The sequence below is a fragment of the Trematomus bernacchii genome, unplaced genomic scaffold (assembly GCF_902827165.1).
Source record: "Trematomus bernacchii unplaced genomic scaffold, fTreBer1.1, whole genome shotgun sequence".
Lineage (NCBI taxonomy): Eukaryota > Metazoa > Chordata > Actinopteri > Perciformes > Nototheniidae > Trematomus > Trematomus bernacchii.
This window is the reverse complement of record NW_022987910.1, coordinates 2,845,610-2,868,763: the sequence shown is the minus strand read 5'-3', so window position 1 is coordinate 2,868,763 and position 23,154 is coordinate 2,845,610. Positions and strand designations below refer to the sequence as shown.

Here is a 23,154-nt window from a genome sequence, read left to right as displayed (position 1 = left end):
AAATATAAAAATGTCTGACTTAAAAACTGCAGCACAGGTAATAGATGAAATAAAGGTATTCTGATTCTGAAGTTGACAGATCATGCAGTGTCTTTCTTCTCAAGTCATGACTGTGGCGGGCCCTCATTCTTTTGTACTTGTTGTCATTTCCCTTTTCCTAATTCCTTTTAGCTGAATGTCACAGTTCTTCTGAGTTGATTGGAGGTTATTCAGATCACCTGTTGTGCAGGGCGCCGGGGACTGACTCAGAATAAATAATTAATATCAGCTTGCATGCGTTCACCCACCCTCTCGTCCAATCACGGTGCAACAACGCTCTTTATTTTAAGGCTTATGAGAGGTGGGCCTTCTGCTTCATCTGTTTACATTTCAGGCTGGATATCTAGTCTTTTTACATTCTGTGAATTGATTTGTTTTGTCCATACATGCACTTTTCTCAAAATACAAACTGTATTTTTTCACAGACAGTACAAGTAAAACAAAAAAAAGAAACATGCATAATCTTATGCCTTAAATTGAAAATATGTTTTGTTTATGCGTGAATACGGCTTGTTTGTTATCTTTATTTTTCTGATTGAGTATGACTTTGAGCATTCAGAAACCTAGCAGGAGTTACATTTGAAAAAATACCTTTCTACGTCCTGCTTCAAGTTAGATTTGAGTTTTGTTCACGCCAGTATGCTTGCCTTACAATGACATAATTAAAGAAAAATGGTGTCCTTATTATAATAAATGAGGTATTAATTTATTATTATTATAATAAATGAGTTATTTTTCATTGTGAAAGCACAATTTTTGTGGTTAGGATCTTGTTCTCAATCAGATAAAATAAGGTGAATCAGTATCACCACATGACCTTTTACAGTAAGGGTTTCATCTTGACACATGCCATTGACTTATTAGATCATTTAAATGCATTTGACACATGGCAAACCCTATTAGCATTTTTGAGCAACATCACGTGGTGAGTGTGTCGTTTTTAGTGCAATATTTCACAGTGCTTCAACATATAGATCATGTGATGTTAATTAAAACATATACATAATTCAGCATGAAGCCTATTTGTAGCCCTTATAGCCGTGTATAAATGTCATATTCCCTCCTCTTCTTTTTACATTATCATTTATCACATAACATCATCATCATCAGAGCTCCTTGTGTTGTTCATTCTGGTCACAGTTATAAATCATGTCTGTGAAATTCAGTGACATTTTTATGAGTTCAACATCAGAGCATTCAAGAAACATATTGTATCACTATATGAAGCACACGACTCACAGACTGACCTTTGGGGGGAAAATGAACAACCAGAAGAGGAAGAAGTACAAAGATGTTATATTTAATTAAATGTAACAATACTGCAGTGTACAAATGCTCTGTTACAAGGGACCAAATATACGTAAGTACCACATCTAAAAGTACTAATTATCCAAAGTGGCCATTCTCAGAATAATGTGTATTACATTACTGGTATATAACTTCATTTTTATGGAAAACATTTAATTAATACTGCCAGGTATATACTGTATATATTTCAATAATAGTACATCATAGTGTATTAGTTGATTTATTTATTTCTTGATATAGTACAAACCTAAAAAGTCATTAATGCTGTTTGATACATGTGGTAAGATAAACAGTACAATATCTGCCTATGACACTTTGTGAAGTATAAGTAGCATAAAAGGAAAATACTCAAGAAAAGTTGATGTACCTTATAAATGTAATTGTGTACAGTCCTTGAGTACATTTATTTAGTGACTATCCCCCACTTTGTATAACATTTAAAAAATGACGTAATGTCATGTTATTTACTCAGGAATAATTCCTCATCCCTGGTTATTTAAAATGTACAACCTCATGTAGTGTTATATCAAAAATGAATGCTTTTCATTAAACACTGTATATATGTATGTATGCATGTGTGAAGAGAATGTATATATAATCTAATAATAATATGTGTGTATATAAATGTGTCTGTTTGTTAACACTTTCAGTAGTTACATCTCTCACATTGCTGAATGCATTGGTCTCATTTATGATTTCATGTTAACATGTGGATGTGAGTGTTTCCATGGTGAACATCACAGGACTGGTCAAGACGTTTCCATCTGAAGCTACTCGGTCTCTTCATATTTCCTCTCAAACGGCACTAAGAGGGTTAGAGCGCTGCTGTTTGATGCAGTGCCCTCTACTGCCGGTTCATCTAATGTGAGGCGCTTATCTGCTCTGAGAATATTACTATAAACCTGCTGTTATTCTGGGATTGTGTTTCTTCCAAAGGACAACTTTCACACACTATTTATAGAGCACTTGCATACTATGTTATGTAGCACTGATCGCTGCGAGAGTTAGTCTGAGATCAGTTCAAACCATCTTGACCACGAAACCAGACTTAAACATCTTTTAATTGTGTGATTAACATTCAATTAAACTGTTCACCACTTTTTACTTTGTTTTACTTGATATGTTTAATATGACAGAACTACAAATACCATTGTGTTGTGTAGTTTTTCAATATCAATGTCTATTGTAATGTGAACAATTAATGTGTGTGTGCGTATGTGTGTGTATGTGTTGAGTTTAATGGCCAAGGTACAAGTGAAACGTGGGTTTTCAGTCTGCGACGGAAGATAGTCTTTCTGCTCTCCTGATATCAATCTACTGTTAGTAGCATGAATATCCCAATTTTGAGTATTTGATGTTAAAGACTGTTACAAAATCACTTTATGTGACAGCATTTTATGATAAATGTGTCTGTTTTAGCTGAATGGACAAAGAAATGCATGTTACGCACAGTACTATTTATTACCTATCTTGGTTAAATAACCTTTGAAGGCAGTTTACCTCAACCTGTAGTCACTTAAATCCAAAACATTGATGGAGATATCTGGTAAAAAGTCTGTTGCAAATAATGGAGCATATTATCTGATCACTGAGAAAGTGAAATCATTGAAGTCCTGTAAAGATGCTAAATGTTTCTAAAAGGTGAACTATCATCCACTAAAATGTCATATGAATGGCAGAGTGCTCTGAATGCATCTCGGGCAGCAGTCACTGAGCAGCTCGCTCTGTGGGAAGATGACCCATCGACGCATTTTATGAATCAGAAATGGCTTTGTGCCAGACCTGCTGAAAAAGACAGATGGAGCATTTCATCTGATCGCTCAGCCAGTGGAATCATTTTCCACTCAGTCCACTGCAAGTATTCACACCTAACCATGTCTCCCCCACAGTCTTATTAAACCCAGAAACCGTTACCGCAACACTTTGATTTCATAACCTCTGCACATGGAGCAGCTTGACTGATGATGACTGACTCTACTGTCTAAGAGGTTTGTGATAAAATACAACTTTTCAAATGTTTAGTGACAACACAATGAAGTTTGAGATGTGAGTAGAGAAAACCTCAACATACACTTACTCATCATTTTCAGTTTGTGAGAGACAGAGATGGAGGGTATAGAGCATATTTGAGGACAGACATGATAAGCATCGTGATCCTTAATGATCCTTCTACAGGCTTTGTCACAGTATTTTTCTTGATGAACCAGGGCCATGTTTCACAGGAATAACACATGCTAAAGCTTGAATTTGGGAATATCTAAGAGCATTACATAATTAATTTCTACTTTATTTAGACAAAACAATCTCACCTGTCAAAGTGAGATTTTTTTCAAACTGATTTCTGAAAACATTCAGCTAGAAAAACCAAGCGATCAAGACATGGTCCCTGTTTTAAGAGTTTCTTACTAAACAAATGACAGAGAAATGGGTAGAAAACATAAACCCAAATCACAAAAAACATATGATTTAGCTAACCATGTTGATACTCAGAGAACATTTGAAACACAGAATAAAGTATTTTTAGTAAAATGGTCACAAGACAGACCTTACTATTGAAACTTTTCAATGGGATCTATTATCAAAAAATCTCCATTGTTACCCATTGACCAGAAAAAGTTCTCTCTTACAACAAAGCAATGTAGAAAGTACTTCAGAAGCACAAGGTCTGCAAATATGAAAAATTGACCTTTAGGAGTTATTTTGTATTTAAAAAAGATGAAACAATTACATGAGGCATGAGAGTTGTACCTATTTTGTGAGTGTGTTTCCCAGAATAACTATTCCTTTAAAAAGTAGCTCTTGCTTCAATAAAAGTAGTCCTTAAGGTGTATAAATAGGAAACCCATTAGGCATTCTTTTTTTTGCTCATATGAAAATACCTTGTTGGACGGAAAATATCCCTGCTATAACTTTGCATCTTTTCAATAGTGTCCAATTAAATTACTAAAATAACTACTTAAAGTGGACCTATTATGCTATATTGGAAACATATATTGTAGGGCCATACCTATACAAAACATGTATGTGAAGTCTTTTGCTTAAAATACCAAACAGATCACCCATTGTAGCCATGCCTCATACTGCTCATACCCCTCTTTTGCAGCCCTGTTATGGCGCATTTCCTCTGCAGGGCCTCGCACGGCTTAGTACGGTATAGTTAGGCCTTGGTAGGCCAGGCTCACTTTATGCTGCGTTTCCATTACAGTTTAGTAGCTGGGGCAGTAACTATAGTAACGCAGTGCAAGCGGAGCCGTGACGTCATCTTCAATGCGAACCACAAAACCAAACATCAGCCGTTAGCTGTTAGCACTCAGAGCTCACATCTCCTCATGTCTGTTCAGAAACTAGACAAAAGTTAAACAAGTACAAACCACAGACTGCCTGTGTCATGGCGAATACAGTCGCTGGTTTATTTATGTCTGTATAGGCCGTTGTTGTGAGTGTGTGGACGGTCGGAGCATATACAACATTAGCTTAGCCGATCTCCATTCAGAAAACACGCATTTTAAAAGGTTTTTCGCCTGCCGTCTGTCTGCAGACTGCAGACTTTTACTAACCGGTATCAGTATGTTGTTACTTCTGCATCATTTTGAAACGTGTATTACAATTAAATCACGGTAAAATATGTTCATTGTGTTGTAGTTGTAGCCACTCACGTCACTAGTTTAGCATATTCAGCCAGGTTGTTGGCCCGGAAAGAACCATGATTTTGGAGGGCCAGAAAAACTGTGAAAAGGTAGCCCTGAGCCGGAACTAGCCCTAGTGGAAACGCAAAAAAAAATGGGCCGGGTTTGGCACGACACGCTTAAACCATGCTACGCGCTGCAGTGGAAATGCGCCATTAGAGAAACACGGATTTTGGGTCCTTAGCTTGAAAAAAAAAAAAGAGGAGGCGGAGCTAATGCCTGATCAGAATTCTACCGGAGATAAAGTTAAATTATGCTGTAATAAAACGCCATCCTGTTCTAAACCACATCAAGGATTATTTCTGAAACAGTATGGAGCTCAAATGCCTTTTCTCTTACGGGTTTATCACAAGGTGAGTTCCTTTTTTGATTTCCTGCTTTTTAAACACACGTTCTACAGTACAGGTTAGCTCTGAGGGTTAGCGATGCTTGCTAATGTAAACAAAGACGAGATTACGTCCAAAAGACGTCAGGCATAGCAACTTTCTGTGGGTCCGCCGCCGATTTGACGTCATATCAGCAGCAAATCTGTATCCGCTTGTTGTACCCCCGTTTTTAAAAGATTTGGGTACGGAGGAAAAGAGAAAGGGTTTTATTTTCTGACGCTGCGTGAGTTCCCCGACACACCGGGGACACATATTTATGAATAAAAGACATCAAAAAGTGCATTTTGCATGATAGGTCCCCTTTAACTAAGTCAAACATCAGTCAGTCAGTCAGTCACGTTCCTACTATTTGAATCACCTTGTCTTCTTGTGAAAGAAAGAACCTAGGTATGAACATTTATATCATGGGTTACAACCCATGATATAAATGTTCATACCTAGGTTCTTTCTTTCTTTTTTGCCATCTGTTTTTTTTTACCGACACACACACCCACACACACACACACATGCTCCACTTCACTTCCTTCAACACGTCACCTAGCAACGCTCCTTCTGATAGTGAGCCAGCTCGATTAGCTCGCCTCTTTCCTTCCCCTCATCCACCTGGCTGCTCCGCAACAACAAGGTGCAGTAGCAAATCAAAGCACAGCATCTCAGGTTAGGCATCAGTGGCATGCAAATGAAATGTGTCACGTCTGATAGAGGTAATATACCTGAGGCAACCTCCTATAGACTCCCGGTGCATGGTTTTACAAGCACAGGAAGAATCAGGATGTGCAGATCTGAGGCAGAATATTCAGAGAGTGTGTGTGCCAGGAGAGGCTTCAATTACAATCTGATATGATATATATATGCTTTGTCATTAAGTGTCAGTACAGGTGATCTGCCATAATTACATAATGCTCTTTAATTCATAGAATGGAATTTCCTTTTCACACATGCAACACACAACTAGAGATGTTCACTTACTGTAAATGTTCTGTTTGGTATAGGCAAGAGGCACCTGTGTAAAGCGTCCAGGAGGCAATGCATGACTTCACGGTCACATTACAGGTTCATTATTTGGTCATAAACAACGAAGTCCTTTGCTGTTAGTTATATTTGTCTGATGGGGGTTGTTGGTTCGATCCCAGCCTGTGCAGTCATCATGTCGATGTATCCTTGGGCAAGATACTTAACCCTGAGTTGCTCCCGATGGCATGGCCTACGGTCTGTGAATGTGTATGAATTGTAGTTCCTATAGCACACTGCTCTATATGAAAGGGTTCTAAAGACTGGATAAAGCGCTATATAAGTAGAGTCCATTTACAATCTGAAATCGCAACGCAGGGTAAATAACTATATATATATAATTATATCATTTTAGGGTTTATGTGTGAAAGCTCTGATTTAAATGTATCTAATATGATGTTTTTAACCTTAAGAAAATGTGCTGCATGATTTTGTATCTGTCAATCTAATCTTAGCCAGCACACACGTTGATTTAGACTCTCAGGCCAACAGAAAATTCTTGTTAAACATTATAATTTTCACTCCAATGAAATACAAAGCCATTGCAGCCCTGAACATATTCATGTGGCAGCAGCCCCTCTAAAGAGAGTAAAATTAGCACCGAGTTTTGAGTCATGCTGTGTTCCTGTGTTCGGATACTCAGAGCCTGTCTGACACCAAAGTGGCATTCATAAAGAGCAAACGAGCTGCCATTTATAGCCCCTTAATCCCCAAGATTAGCACAGAGTTACAGACTCTCAGCCACAAGGATTGACTTCAGATGCCTTATTCTTTTCACTTGACCCTGTGGTCTCCGGTCAACGCGGAGACCGCAATTTGAATTAATCCCAGAACATGAGCAATAACAATGCAAAAGTGTTGACTTGTCTCCACTTTAAAGTAAGCCATAGCCAAAGGCAGCTGGTGACATTAGCTCTACACCTTAATGTTCACATCATGATGTACGGTGCACCTGTGCATGGCAGACTGTTTCATGTCTCTGGGTTTACATCACCTTTAGGCAAACTGGCAAACAGTGAGGTTTGTGGAGAGGTTGCCTTCTGAGCAGCTGAATGCAGATGAGATTCATTTCTCTTATCTCTATCCGGCCAAAAATTTAATTCCTCTGTTTAATGAGGACAAATACTATGATTTATGAAAGTCACACAGACATTGACATTTTACCACCATATTGTGATCAGTTTATCATTGAGTCAGAGCCAAAGTTTGTTTCAAATAAGAAGAAATTCCCTCAAAGTTTTCCTAAATTCACAAGAATGGTACAGCGACAGGATCACTTGAAAACATAAATTGCAAATGAAAGAGGATTTGGGCTTAAATACACCTAAAAAGCATCAAGGACCAATGAGCTCTGTAGTAATCCGGCTAAAGTACGCAATGTGCAGCACACCATGTATGATGTATCTGATTAAGAAGTGTCTCTTCTTCAAGTGAACCCCATGACACCACACTGTCAAGTCAGTCAAATGAAAGGCAAACAGCTCAGTCAGTTGCAATCAATTTTGAAATACGTCAAGAAATTTGAGTGATTCATTTCAAATGACAGCAGTTAAAATCATACATATTTATCAAACGTTTACTTTTATTTAAAAGAGATATTTAGATTTCTGTTGTTACCTCTGCCAAGGGCATTGGTTGACATTTGTTTGTTGTATTACTTGAGTGATTCTGTTTCCTGTTTTATTTTGTTGCAGAGCCTAACTGTCATATTATAAATTTGAGTATTGAAAAATGTATTTGCCCACAGGCATGGAAAATAGCAAACATTATTCCACTTGCAAAAAATCCAGCTGGACCATTTTCTGGTACAAATAGCCGCCCAATAAGTTTGTTACCAGCGTTAGCAAAGATAATGGAGAGAATCATTTTCAATCAAATACAAAAATACTTTGAAGGTAACAAACTTAATACTGTGTATCAACATGCTTACAGACCTGGCCATTCGACATGCACCGCTTTAACACAAATGACAGATGACTGGAAGGGCGAACTAGATAATAGGAAGTTAGTGGGTGCAGTACTACTTGATTTTAGTTCTGCTTTTGATGTCATTGACCATTCTTTATTGTTACACAAGCTGGAACAATATGGTTTTAATTTTGAAACGCTGAGGTGGTTAGAAAGTTACCTGACAAATCGAAGTCAAACTGTTTTTTTTAATGGAAGTCTCTCAAAGATGAAAACAGTCACTTGTGGAGTACCTCAGGGTAGTTGTTTGGGACCGCTTTTATTTTCTATTTTTACAAATGATCTACCATTAGTGTTAGAAAAAGCTAAAATTGTAATGTATGCAGATGACTCAACAATATATTATGCAGCGTCAACTAAAAGAGAGTTGACAAATGTTATGAATAAAGATCTACTACTGATATCAGAGTGGGTCATACATAATAAGTTGGTACTTAATGCGGGAAAAACAAAATCTTTATTAATAGGATCAAATCATCAGTTAAAAGGTGAACCAAAATTGCAACTACATTTAAACCATATTTAAATTGAACAGGTCAAGGAGACAAAATTGCTAGGTATAACCCTGGATCATAAATTATCTTGGTCTAAACAAATTGATAATGTTGTATGTAAAATGGGAAGGGGTGTGTCACTTGTAAAAAGAATTGTAAAATATTTGCCAATGGATGTCAGAACACAAGTTTTGGATGCTTTGGTTCTGTCGCAGCTTGATTATTGTTTGGTTATATGGTCTAGTGCTGCTGAAAAAGATTTAAACAAACTACAAGTAGCACAAAATAAGGCAGCACGATGTGAACTGCAGTGCTCCTACAGAACCAGAGTCACTGAAATGCTGGAGACACTGAAATGGTTAACTGTCAGACAGAGGTCAACTTATATTTAGTCAGAAATATTACAGTGACTCACTCACCACATATATTATCACAAAGGTTTATAGCGCAATATGCTCAACATAACTATCAAACACGACATACAATAGAAGGAAGGTTTGTATTACCCAAATCTAAATCAAATATGGGACAGAAAACAGTCATGTACAGAGCCATGGTCAGCTGGAACTCTTCACATCATTCAGGAAAATTCTCAAGTACATTTCAAAAGGTTGCTAAAAAATTATTGAAGTATTATAAAGTAAATTTGAACTGTGCCTGTGGCTATGTATGCATATATTATTATGTACACTTATTTGTATTGACTTTTGTTTGGGCTTGGGATGGTGATCATTGAATGACCATTTTAGTTTTCACTTCATACAGCACTGTAAATTGCATGAAATTATGAGCTGTTTTATTTCCAAATCTTTGGCGGAAATCGCGCTCCATTTAAGGCGGGGCCTCGCATATGACGCACACCTGCACACCTGTTAGCCTGTTCCACAATTCTTCGTTTTCCGAGGCTAGGAAGGATTCTTGCCTCGCTTCTGAAGCAAGTGACTCGGAAGACATGTGCTACCAAGCAAGCGTCCTCGACATTGGGAAACACCCCCTTTACTTCCTGTCTTTTTGTGCTTTCCCTCCAGCTTTGATTACTTTCATCTGTTCCTTATTAGTCCTGCAGTCACCTGACTTCCTGCTCACCTGTTCTCACTTTCCCAATCAGTCATTCACTACACGTACCAGCCATGTTCCTTTGCTGGTTTGTCTCTTCTGTTTTAGTGAGCTTTTCAAACTTTTTTCACAGTATATTCTTCTGGTTTTTTCAGACCTATTTTGTATACTTAGATCTTGACTGATTCTCTGGACTGACCTCCCTGGATACCCTTGTTAGTAAGTAATAACTTTTCATTCTGCCTGCTTTGTGTTTTTTCAAGTCTTGCACTTGAATCCACTGACTGTGCTCACTAACTGTGATAAAATCACTAAATCTGAGGAGTGTGAAGAAGAAATGTGTTTTATTTAAAATATGTTAAGTGGTCCTCCGAAGACTTTGTGGTAGCATCAAAGGTTTCAAGAGGTTAGAAAACATTTTCAGAACTAATCCTTTTCCCTAGTCATTTAATAGATAATTAAATGTATTGAGTTAAACATGCGAGTTAAAATTGGACAGTGGAGCAACAAAACAAAGTCAAAAGAATAAATGATCTGCAACAACACGCATCATAACTTTAGAAAATGGAATATTTAAATAATAATCAGATCATTATCAGTTGTGAAATGATGCGGCTGCTAAGACTCAACATCAATTCATAAACACTCATGCATTCATACTGCTCTTTATCAGTCAACAGGGATTTAAATGTAAAGGTTTATCCAATTCATATTTAACAGTCTTACACTGAGTTTCTTTCTCCAGAGGGACATGGATTAGCTTAGCTTCTCCCGTGTGATTGTAGGTGAAAGAAAAAACGACAGCTGAGTCAATTGGAGAAGTGAGTTTCAATTACGGGTGACTGCAGAGCAACTAAATGGTGTGAGACCTATTTGAGCAAAATAGCTTAACCTAAAAACACTGTGAATACAATGCATAAATAAGTTCTGTAAGTATAACCAATAGTAATTGAAAAAAATGTAATTTTAATAAATAAGAGTTCAGTTTATTGACATTGTTTTTAATATAAAATAGTTTAATAAATGCCAGCTGCATGCTTTATTGAAGAGATTAATACATGTGTATATATAAAGTTAAAAAAATATGTCCCAGCTGTACGGAAAAAACGGAGAACAACGTTGTTTGCATTCTCTTCAGGAACATCCCTGTTTATTCTGTATTAGATCACTTGGCAATGTTATCCTATTTAAAGATAGTGGGGCATTTATCTTAACTAATGAAGATATACAAGTAGATTAAACGCAATATAGGAGTGTTTGGTTAAGGATTAGACATGCTAATACTCTTTTTGGTATACATGTCTGGCTAGGCTTCTCTTGGTCTTGTCTATACGCTTTATAATAAACATAATTTGAATGCATTAGATACTGTTTGTAGCACTTAAGCCCCCGGTACCGGGGGCATGACGCAACATCTTGCAAGAAACAGCATCTGAGGGCTTCTTAAGATTTAGTAAACTATGAATGTGTCATACCCACTTAACGGGAAGAAACTCAGCTATCGGACAATATTAACAATTTTTTGCTAAAGGAAACACAAGGGTAATAACAAAGGCTCGGAATTAGCCCTGAGCGAAAAAATGCTGACGCATTTAGCACAGAACTCACGTTAAAATACCCTTATTATTTATCGGATCTGCACAAACAAGATATCGATTAGCAAACTGAGATTCCACAGATTCCAGACACATAAGTATCATCACTGAGCAATCAACTAGCGACAGGGGAAGCGAACCCAGACATCACACCACATAGCTTTAGGGAGCAAACACGGGAGAAATGTCTTACCTTTTGCTGTTTCTGATCAAAAGTTGTGTTCAATGGCATTAAAACGGTAAAAACGCTGCTGAAGGTTAATCCATAGGTTAACCCAATGTGTCTGAAATGATTACTGATAATCCATCCTCATATTTATGTCAATAACGGAGTTTTCATATAGAGCTGCTATGATAGCTACTAGAGTGTATGACAGCTTCCTGTTTTGGGAATTCTGGCTACGCATCACTCATTCACCAATGGCTAATGTTTCGATGGATTTCAGGAACTTCCCCTCGATTCTATTGGCTCTAATTGTTAAAAAGAGATGTCAATCATCAAAATCGACCGAGGGGGGCCAGAGATATTGAAAATCCACCCAAATGACCCCAGAAGTGTTTTTTTGTTGCTAAATCTCTCTAAAAAGGTCAAATGTCACTTGTTTTGCATCAATCTTGATACAGGGTCATTATTATATGTTATAGTTTGGATTCCTAAAGCTTTTAGTCTACTATTCCATCATTCAATGGTAGTTTTCACTATAAGTAATGTTTTTTTTTTGGACGGACACTATAATTTACATTTTTTTACTATGTTCAATCTGAATTTATTTTAAAATAAAAAAAATTCAATATTCATTCTGAGTTTTCTACATCCAACTCACAGGTTTATCATTGCTTTGAGAAAAAAGATTATTAATTTACCCCTTTTTAGAAGTGAAGTTATAGTAATTTGTTCTGGGAATGTCATTTTCGAGCCTGAGGCCTGAAAAACAGGCTTGGGGCTTAACTGGTTTTAAGTATATCCGTTTTAAGCACTGGTAAGTATTCAGAATGCTTTACAACTACTATTTAAAGCATTTAATTGATATTTTGACCTATAACTTGCTTGTTATGCATTACATCTTACTTTTGTATTACTTCACTTAAAGGTGGGGTAGGTAATTTTGGAGAAACCAGCTCGAGTGCGCTAGAATTTGAAAATACACAGCCGGAAAAAATCTGCCACTTCCTTACAGAGCCCCTCCTCCAACACACACGAACGCGCACATGACCAATGAGGGCACGAGATAAGTTTGTGCACAGATGGAAGGCTGACAGGCAGGTAGGCCATCCAGTTATTTTAGCCGGCCGGCTAAAATGATTGGTCGTGCTTTTTACAGTACTACGGCTTCCACAGATGAAATATTTGTATGGATTTTTTGTCAAAGCACTTAAGATATTCATTGCTATCAGGATGTTAAGAGCATTCCATGGAATATAACAAAAAGTGTATCTCGAGCCGGTTTCTCAAACTTACCTACCCCACCTTTAATTTATAACAATATAACCGGGATTAAGAAGCATTAATAATAATTTCTTTCAACTGTTGGAATTATAATACACTATGATCACTGCACAGAAAATGTTAGTGTGACAATTATGAAGTATTATGGTACTCTTATAAGTATTATTAAAAGATCGGATAACGATAAGTTATATGGCCTATTGAATATTTAGTACTTAGAACTATCATATTTTTGCAATAGGAGTAGATAATAACACATTGTTGGTATGTTCATCATAAGTTATACACATGGGCATCAGTTGCGTGTGTGAGCAAAGAGCTTCAGGCACAAATATGAGCACCAGCCAGTAATCGGTGAGTTTTTGGTATTGATCAATAAGTGTATTCAACACTATGGGAAAGTACAACCTTACATTATACAACTAAACATGATGACACTGCTAATGTAGAGTTCAAATGTTCCTGACTCTGGCAACAAGCGCCTGATTCAAAGACTAGAAGAAAGCAAGAATTAAACACAGTTTGTGGGATCGCGTTGATTACTGATGTGGATGAAACGAGCCGACTCTCCATGTCAAATCATTATGAAAGAGTAACCTTGTGACAGCTGTGCATGCGAGATTAAGAACCGGCTGCACCAATCAATTTTAATTAAAGCCGTATCCATTGTGTTGGCAGACATCACAGAGGGGAAATCCCGCCTGACGCAGATAAAGCACTGCTCTGTGTCCCAGACTTATTAAGGCCAAACAATTGATTACCCATTTGTGTAAAAGGAGTAAATTATTTGGATGAGGCATAATAAAACACAATTATTTTTTGTAAAAAATGCCCACAGTACAATAGATCATCTAATGTTTTTTTCTAATTTGATATTCACACATTATTATGGTTAATAAATTGTAATGGGCTCTAGCAAGACACCAAAACACTTTTTTAACAATTGTCAAACTTTAACCTAGGAATTGGCAGCATTCAAACTTCTCTCAAGCTTTTTTCAATTATTCTCTACATGTTTGCAACTGAGATCAACACAATAAATGCCTTTGACATTGTGAACCATTATCTTTAGACATCAGGAATTGCACCCAGTCACATTAGGTCAGTCTGAACAGATTTAAACACAAATGCCATGACAGCTCAACCTTTTCATCTGCAGTCTTTTGCTTTTTTCCTGCATTAAAGGATAGGTTTGCAATTATTCAAGTCTTTTGAAAAAGAAAACAAGCCTGTTGTAATTATTCCTCCTGTTCATAATATAAATAAGTTATCCCTCATGTCACAATGTAAGTAAAGGGGGCAACTTCACTGATCAGGGCTCCTAATGTTGTTGTATTCTGTATCTATTTCCAGAGTTTTACAATCCTGCCTGAGTATTGTAAACCTGTCTTGAACTTTTAAACACATTAATCTGTTATTCAAACGGGACTTCCTGGATCGGATTTCAATATCTGATAGGTTACTTTAAAAAAAAAAAAACACACGTTCCCACAAACAGACCCCTGTGTCTTTTAACTGTTTGGCTGTTTAATGGTTAACCCATAACAATTATTTGTGTAACATTTATTTTGTAACGGCAGTATTTCTATTTTTGTCTGCCGGCCTTCATATCATCATAAATCATCCCTCATGTAAACAGTAAACTGATAATGTGCCATTTTTCATATCACTGCAGCGCTTCTCTGCCGCCTCGATTATATTTCTTCTCTCCGCCTGTGTGACAATGAGGCGCTGTGCCTCGCTTATCAGCTCTGAACCAGCGTGACAGACTGGAGCTGGGCTGCCCCAAAATGGTGGCATTTACCTCCCAAAAGCACTACTGAAAAAGGCATTTTGTTGGCAGGGTCAGGCGTTTTCTGATTCCCTCTTTCACAACTGCACATTTATTTTTCTCTTGCAGCAGAAAATGATTGAATTGTGCGGCACACAATGCTTCTCTCTGTGGTATGGTCTGTCGTTTAAAATGATTGGGCCTTGGGGAGACATTTCTGTGCTCTCATCACTAAACAGGAAACAAGGAAGCATCGGTTCATTTGTATAAACCAAGCATTAGTTGTGGTTCAGCAACTAACACATATCATATATTTCTATTAGAGTTTGCAGCCGTGGTAAGCCTGTAAATTAATGGTATGGGAACATTAAAACTAAATGTGTAATCAAATATCCACAATGTAAACAAACTCGATTGCGCTTCAGCTCCAGGTTCATTAATTACCTGGGGTACATCACGTCAGGCTGTGTTAAAGCACTCCTAACATAATCCAGATTACTTGGATGAAGTGGGGAGTGGAGATTACTGCACCACCATGAGTGATTTACGTATAATTGCACTGACGGAGCCCTAGTGCTGCTTTTCCACTAAGGGTCCACCAAATGAAAACATAGGAGAGGGTAAGAGAGTTGGTGTGACATTTTGTGTTTTTTCAGGGGGATTGGTTTGGACTAAGCAAATGAATCAATGAAAATGTTCCTTTTTAGAAAACAAGAATTTATTATCAACTAATATTTGTTTCCTTTTCGTAGTCAGACGTAATGCAGGTTTCCAAGTTGCCGTTTACATTTGTATCGATCCAAAATGTCCTCACAGCATCATTTTGTCCTATCAAACATTAAACGTATGAATTCTTGAGTTATGGTCAAAAAAATGTGTAAGGTCACACTGACTTAACCTTTGACCCCTGAATTTCAATAAATGCATCCTAATTCTAAGTGTATATTTGTGCCAAATGCATAGAAATCCTGTTCAAGTGTTAGCTCACATTCACTGACAAAGCCCCAAAAATGGTTTGTCCTTGGGTTGAGTTTTTTTGTTTATTTGTCGAACCAATATTAAGGCTGAGAAAGAACGTACATGCTCCTCATTAGACTTCTGGACTCCACTAGTCACATTTCTTTCTTCAAACTGTAGGCCTCTGGAATCTGTAGTTTCTTTTAAGCCACCTGTGCAAACTGAACCTAAACCTGTGCTTCTTTCACATTTCAATAGGTTTGGTCAGTCTCACTGTCAGCCTCAATCAAAACAGCAACACCTTGGTAAACAATAGAAACATAAATAAAGCAGTAGTGCAGTATCATGAAATACAAGTTTAAAGTTTGTGAAACTTCTCTCCTATCACCTCACTCTGCTTATAATGGCGCTTGAAACCAGGCCTTCTCATATCATTAAACAGCCTAGCGTGTCCTGTTGCCATGATAATCTGGAACAGTTTCCATAATATGTTAAACAACAGGCTGATATGTTATTTTGTCATACTTATTCAAGCTTACTACTGTCAATGTCAAGCTATATGTATAACTACTGGATCACATCCCTGGCCACCTGTTCCCTCAGAGCCACAGGTGTCTAAGGTAAGGATGTAGTAAGCAGCAGATTAATTTTTTTACAGCAGGATTAAAGTAGCAAACCAGGAAGTGCATACAGTCCCCTTCTCTCTCGTGCCTTTACACTCAGACAGGTGCAAAGGCATACAATCACACAAACGGTAGTAACATAAGTAAAATCAACATGCTGCTTATTAAAGAACCAATTGTAATAAATAAATGATATACTAACTGTCCTTGGGTAGGACATAAAACCTGTAACACACATCGGTTATAGGGGATACATCTTATTTAAGGCTGAACGACACAGTGAGCTCCTTTCAGACTGTCGCTGTCCATGGTATAGTTCTTCGACAAAGCCAATAACAAGAGTGCATGAACACAGGGAGCATATTTAACATTAAATAGCCTAAGGAAAGACACAATGAACAAGGAAGCAGCAGCAGATGGGTTGCACTAATCTCCTCTAACTGTGCGGCTTCAACTACTCTTTCCATCGTGCCAATTACACTCGCAGGTTACTTACTCTTGGTGATCTTCTGTAGCCCAAGCACATCATCGGGCGATATTACGGTATTTCCGCGCAATTCTTCTTCAGTTCTCAACGGGATCCCCATGTCTGCGTTGCAGCCTTGCTGCACTTTCATGTCCAGCAGAAGAGGGCTGATCGGTGCTCGACCTGAGAGGAGCTGAGGCTTTCTGGTGCTCTCGGCGTCGTCGCCGCAGGAGCAGATTTACTTGCGTCGCAGCCTTTGGATAATTCACGTACAGCAAACTGTGCCGCTACAAGAATAACTCATTCTCCGTGCCTCCTCCCCTTCTCGATCCGGTAAAAGATAAAAATCAGCCCTTAGCTCCCTCCCCTCCCGCGCTCAAGGCTCATCGGTCCTCTCACAAGCTATTTAATCCAAATCCTGTGGCTTTAAACCGAGCAGTAGTGCGTGGCTGACAGTCTGCGCGCCTCGTCATCTGCCCATACAGCAGTGCGTGCATGGCTGCTCTACTCAGAAAGAGTAACTGATTACTCTGTAAAATGAGCTCACACATCCGGGGAAGCAAACACTCACAGGTGTCAGAAATAACATCTTGGAGTTATATTTAGTTGAGGTGAGCTGTTACTACTGTGTGAAAATAGGGGGTTGCTAAATCAGCATGTAGGCCTGTGAACAACACTGTCTGCTCTTCTTTAGTGTGATAAGTGAATGGTTCTGTATTTTAGCTTCCCTAAAACAAACCATCTTTCTCAAGTTTGGCCCTATACTGTAGCACTATTTTTCCCTCGATAGGAAAGGAATCATCAGTCCTTTTTATTTTATTCAACTATTTAATGTTCATCCTTTTTTGGCCACCTGAAGGGCAGAATAACTTCAACATTATTCATGTTCCTATAATCCAATGCAACTTTATTTATATACAGTAGCACTTCTAAAAACAACATAGTTGACCAAATTGCTTTACATCAATAAATATATAATGTTATTATGCTCACAATAAATCCCAATCATTAGACACTAAACTACATTTGTATGTTTTGGAGTTCCTTGGCCCTGTTTTATACCAATTCCTGAAGGTAATACCTCTTTAGCTGCTGTATACCCCAGCTTACTTTGTCTACATTTTTTTAACCATAGGCTACAGCTATCGGAAACAACGAGAGTGGTGTTAAGTTTATAAGCATTTCACACTCTTTATAGCTGAGAGAGATTGCAGAGTTGGGTGATAATTCCCTTTAAACATATTAACACACACTTATTGCTTTAATACGTTGTTAATAAAATATAAAAAAGCAAGGAAACAAAGTCTTTCAGCTTTATAATATCTTTATTTCATTGTTTCTTCATTGGAAAGTTGCTTTCCAGATGCCAGCATCCCTGAGAAAGTGTAAAATGTGAATCTTCTGGATAGCCCCATCCATGAGCTGGAACAGGCCGGCCAAAAGATATTCACATCTGCAAAACACAACCCTGCACAGCCACCTTTCTCTTGGAAAATCACAGGCTGGCCAGTGCCCTCTTCAGCGAAGTGAGCCTTTTGCTTTGTGATGAGGAGATAGTGCCTGTGTCTGCTGGGTGAACCTACTGCAGCTGTCCATGGTAGTACTTTGTGAAGAGTTATGTGATCGTTTATCCCTTTACTCTCTAAAATCTGTGGATCCCAGATAGAGGAAAAACGCTTCGGCGAACAGGCTTATTGGCATCATGTCAGCTAGAAACACATAGGCGAGTAAATAAAAATAAAATAAAAGGGTTAACTAATAAAAGCTATTAACTAATCCCCATAACCCCCTTTCATTATCTTGAGGTCTGTAGACAGAGAGCATTGCTACCATTTTTACCGGTGTTACAGACTCTGGAAGTCAGTCACAATCAGAATCATTCACGATGCCACATACTTCCAAATCCTACCAGTAAAAACATAACAATATTCAAAAGCCATTAGCTTTTGGGGCTAGGTGGCTGTTGAAGAATTTCCAAGGGGATGGTTTGCAGCATGCCGACCCCTCTGCTATCCCCCCACAGTCTGCTGGACTCCTGTCTATGCGTTCATCTCGAAGCAGCCCCTGCGGTGCGTCTGCATGTCCCTCACCCTGCGGATGGACTGGATCTGGGGCTGTTGGGCTCCCCACTCATTCCAGTGCTTCATAGGTCCCATCTCAAACACATACTGGTATCCACGGTAGCCAGGGTACTGGTAGCCCACCCAGCTGTGGGGGAAGGCAGAGAGAAACACTTAGGACACAAAAAGCTCTGTTGACTTCAATTCAGATGAGCTTTATTACAAAAATGGTTAGGTTAGGTTATTGCCAAAGCTAACATGCGGTCAAATTGTAATTTGAAAAATGGCAACTTCTACTACATGCTTTTATACTTTATTGATTCCAGATTGTAAAATGCTTTGCTACATCTAATCTAATCCAAACATTTACTACAAAGCTTGTAGCTACTCATGGCAACAGTCAAGATACTTTGCAGCTAACATTGTTCATTGATTTCTCTCCCCACAGGATATAAATGGTTTATTCATTCAATTACAAATGTTCTGGCAGTACAATAAGATGAGAGATTCTGTTTTTTCTGTTTGCTCTACTTTTGTTGGCCAAAGGCTGTTTTAGTTTTAAATTTTACTCAGAAATGACTTACGTTCCACCGGAGACCTGAATGCTGGCAACGCGATCCTGGAAGCCGTAAGACCACAGGCTGGGAATATCCTCATCGCACACCTCCATCTTACGACCCTCGAAGTTGGGGCACTCGTACAGGCAGATCTTGTGGTCCTGGGGATCCTGTAAGACACACGCATCACTTTTAAATCAGTATCTGTTGACAACTTTTCTTACAGATCCTGGTGCAGCTGTTTGTCCTAGATTTTAGCTGATAAAGAGATTTTAAAACACAAATGCAGTCAAAAAAGTACAGTTACTGTATTGTTGATTTAGAAAGGAATTTTTATTTGGAAGGCCAGAAATCTTTTTACTCTAAACATTATCATATTGATAGTGGAAAGCAAAAATACACGCAGTGGATTAAATCTATAAATACAATAACTGCATCCATAACACATATTTTTCTTTGTGCCATTACACAATGTATAAGAGATGCAAAATAAGCTGATTCTGACTCACCATCCTGACGGGCCTGATGGACATGAAGCGGTCGCACCTGTAGCTGTTGGACCAGGTGTTCCAGCGGGGGTACTCTCCCTTCTCCAGCATGAACATCTCACCAGTCATGTTCTGCTGCTCATAACCCACCCAACTGCATGGATAGATACATGGATACAAATGTTACTTAGGGAAAAGAGTTACAGGGCTGTAACACTTATTTTGATGGCCATTGTGGTCCCTTACGGTCCATTCTCCACCCTGATGGAGCCGATCCTCTCGAAACCCTTCTCCATCAGGTTGCGGTTCTCTGCGAGCAGATCCATCCTACGGCCTTGGAAGTTCTCAAACTCATAGAGGTAAACCTGAAAGGCAAATAAAAGCTCAATGTGTTTATTTCTGAAGTTAAAATGTTTTCAGTGTTTAATTTTAGGCTTAGTTTTTAAGTCAATTCTAAACAAGCAGTAGAGGTACCTTGTGATTGTGCAGACCAATGGCAGAGTGGCTGCCAATGCTGCCCTGAGCACCTGAGTGAGACATGATCAGATCTAAAGAGAGAAACACAAAGTCAGTGAGACATTTTCACATATCACTGTGGGGCTTGAAGAGGGGAATTATTGTTTCTGAACTGCTGGAATAATTTTAGATGCCCAAGCCATTATTCATTCATCCACTATTTTCGCCTCAGGGATTAAAAAAAGAACACTTTGTTTCTTGAACAGCGAATGTCAACACAGTATCTCTTCTGTTAACATTCACATAACATCAGAAAAAAATAGATCTCTACATTTGCCGTTATTGTGTAAAAGCTTTACTGTTAACTGGCTATTATTTTATGCCCTCAAGAACTGGCTGACTGTTCTTTCTGGTGAAGGTTCACCAGGCTGAAAAGCAGCGTTTGACTGCCCTCTGTGGTTGAGAGACTGTTTCACCCCTAACCCTAATCAGAATTACTGACGGGTGTAGCTGAATAAGCACCTGTAACCCCACCCAACTATGATGTCATGGTGCACTGACAGACTCCAGAGTAACTATCACTTCAAGTAAAACAAATTGTGTTTTAAGTTGCTCTTTAAGGGTAAAACATTTCTAATAATAAATATATATATTTCTTTATCGTCTATACTATATTTAAACATTAACCCTTGAGGCATTTCAATCCATTTAAATATGAGAAGCAAAATGGAGAAAAAGTAAGCAGATTTGCAACACTTGTAAAACCATATCGTTTTTAAGTATAAATGAACTTGTTTAAATGATTAGCTTACTCAAATCCATCCCAAAATCCATTTTGTAAGCAGCATAGTTTAATCTGATTCTTCCCTTTTAAAGCGGTGTTTCCTCTGTATGGAACGTCAAACCTGCCATAATCACATTTTTATTTCAGAAATAAGGAAAGCAGCCCCTTGTCTTTCTCATCCATTTAAGCTTAGGATGACCAACTGAACCAAGCAATCAAAGCAACACTACACAATAAAATCATACCCTGTTGCGTTTTATGCCAATATACTATCTAATAAGTCAAAGTTAAGTGTGGGTAGTCAGGAAACCCCAATATGCTACTCACTCGCGAACAAAATACCACCAGTTATTTAAAAGTTAGAAAACGTTAGAGTGAAAACTTACAGTTACAATTGCAGGTTCAACGGACCGACCTTGGAGTAAATTGATGGTCACAGGCGAGGTCGGTGGGGAGATATATATACATTCACAACCAGGACGAGTCTACAGAGGCCCGATTCTGACAGCTCATTGGCTGTGAGCTCTTTGGAGTACCGGGGGTCAAAGGTCACGCTGCTAATCTGTGGGCAAGAAGCGCTGACTGGGCTGCCTGTTTTGTTTTCCAGCACCATTGTGGGGAACAGGACAGTCACTGCCATCAGCAGTTTGACACACACACACACACGCACACGCACACACGCACACACAAACACACACTTTTTATTTTATTTTATGCTTCATTAACTTATTATGTTGATCTCAATATTTGTATTCTATTTTCTAATGTACCATTTATTTCAAATCATTCTAAAATGTAGCAACTGTCACAAAACACAATTTCCCCAGGGATACTTAAAGGGTTCTGATAGTGATACTATATTTCTATTGTTTTCTCCTTCAGTTTCTATATAATCTCTGTCTTTCAACTCCATATTCTCTCTCTTTCTCTTGATCCGTGTTACAGCCGTTCCAAGCCTTTGAGCCCTGTGTGTGTAATGTGCTGACTGCAGGAGCTGCATCCATCTCTCTTTTGTTTTCGACAGGCGTGTGTTGGACGCTCTTCTGCTTGTTATATTGCTGGACAGACTGTATCCATATACACACATTTCATACAACCCCACATATACACTCAGGTACTATCCACAAATGCACTCCAACACAAAAGGACCTTTTTGTTTCTTGTACAAATAGATACAAATAGTAATCCCGTGACTAAAAGGTCACATATATAATAAATGTCTTCAAAGTTTCAATAAGCTAGAGTGTTCTGATAAATGCTTTTACATGTGGCGTGTATTCACCGATATATCTCCCACACCTGTGGCACTGTGATCTTTTAATAGCTGACTAAATGTAATTGCAAGCAGACAGATCTTGTGAATATTGTGATTATCAACTCATGTGATTTTCATGATCTTAATGCAGCTGTTGAAAGCAACATTGGTGAAACGCTTGTGGGCGAGAAATGAATTTATAAAAGGAATTATTAGAGCATTGCGAAAGAACCCACGGGAAATGTCATCTCTTGATCTATTAAATACAAAGGCAATATGAACACATTTAAAAATCAAAGCTATTTTAGACTTTTATAGTGTTTAATACAAGAGGCAAGAGGGATCAGTTTCACTCTGATTCTAATCATCTAACCACAGGAATACAGTATATTCTTCTCTTACTGATCAGTTTGAGCTTATAACAGAGAAACATTCACAAGGGTCCTTCCTTCAGGTTGTACCTCGTCATGAATTTAGCTCTACATTTTGAGATGGGAATTAAGATGCATTTCTGAGGCTTATGCATTCATGTGTTATAATTGTATCTTCGCCTTTGCAAGTCATGTTACATTTACAGTAACCACGATATTAGGCTATACAGTAAATTGGTATCGATAGCTGATAGCATATACAAGGTGACCTGTCAGAAAATGTCCACATCAATTATCTCATCATCTTTCTGGGAGTGAATAAAATGTCTATTTTAAATACAATTAAAAATGCTCTTATTTTTTACGTTACATGTTG

At 38.2% G+C, this 23,154-nt stretch overlaps 2 protein-coding genes across 2 annotated transcripts in view; both read right to left on the bottom strand.

Annotated features, from left to right (window-relative positions):
• Positions 1-17,235, bottom strand: part of unc119a (unc-119 homolog a (C. elegans)) — a 23,700-nt gene extending 6,465 nt beyond the window's left edge. The window contains exon 1 of the mRNA XM_034114948.1: positions 16,838-17,235. Coding sequence (XP_033970839.1) covers positions 16,838-16,958 — 121 coding nt within the window. The 5' untranslated portion in view covers positions 16,959-17,235. The remainder of the gene's footprint in view (positions 1-16,837) is intronic.
• A 1,611-nt stretch (positions 17,236-18,846) lies between these two features.
• Positions 18,847-20,464, bottom strand: crybb1l3 (crystallin, beta B1, like 3). Its single transcript, XM_034115227.1, has 5 exons — positions 20,387-20,464; positions 20,159-20,277; positions 19,934-20,066; positions 19,452-19,594; positions 18,847-19,015 (listed from the first exon to the last, which is right to left on the bottom strand). Exons 1-5 carry the CDS (start codon positions 20,450-20,452, stop codon positions 18,847-18,849), a joined length of 630 nt encoding a protein of 209 aa, XP_033971118.1. The 5' UTR covers positions 20,453-20,464.
• Positions 20,465-23,154: the final 2,690 nt, after the last annotated feature.

Coding starts and splice junctions, on each gene's coding strand:
- crybb1l3 (XM_034115227.1), bottom strand. CDS start 20,452: ATGTCTCACTCAGGTGCTCAGGGCAGCATTGGCAGCCACTCTGCCATT. Junction 19,595..19,933: donor CCATCAGGCCCGTCAGGATG/GTGAGTCAGAAT, acceptor TGTGTCTTACAG/GATCCCCAGGACCACAAGAT. Junction 19,016..19,451: donor ATTCAGGTCTCCGGTGGAAC/GTAAGTCATTTC, acceptor CTTCCCCCACAG/CTGGGTGGGCTACCAGTACC.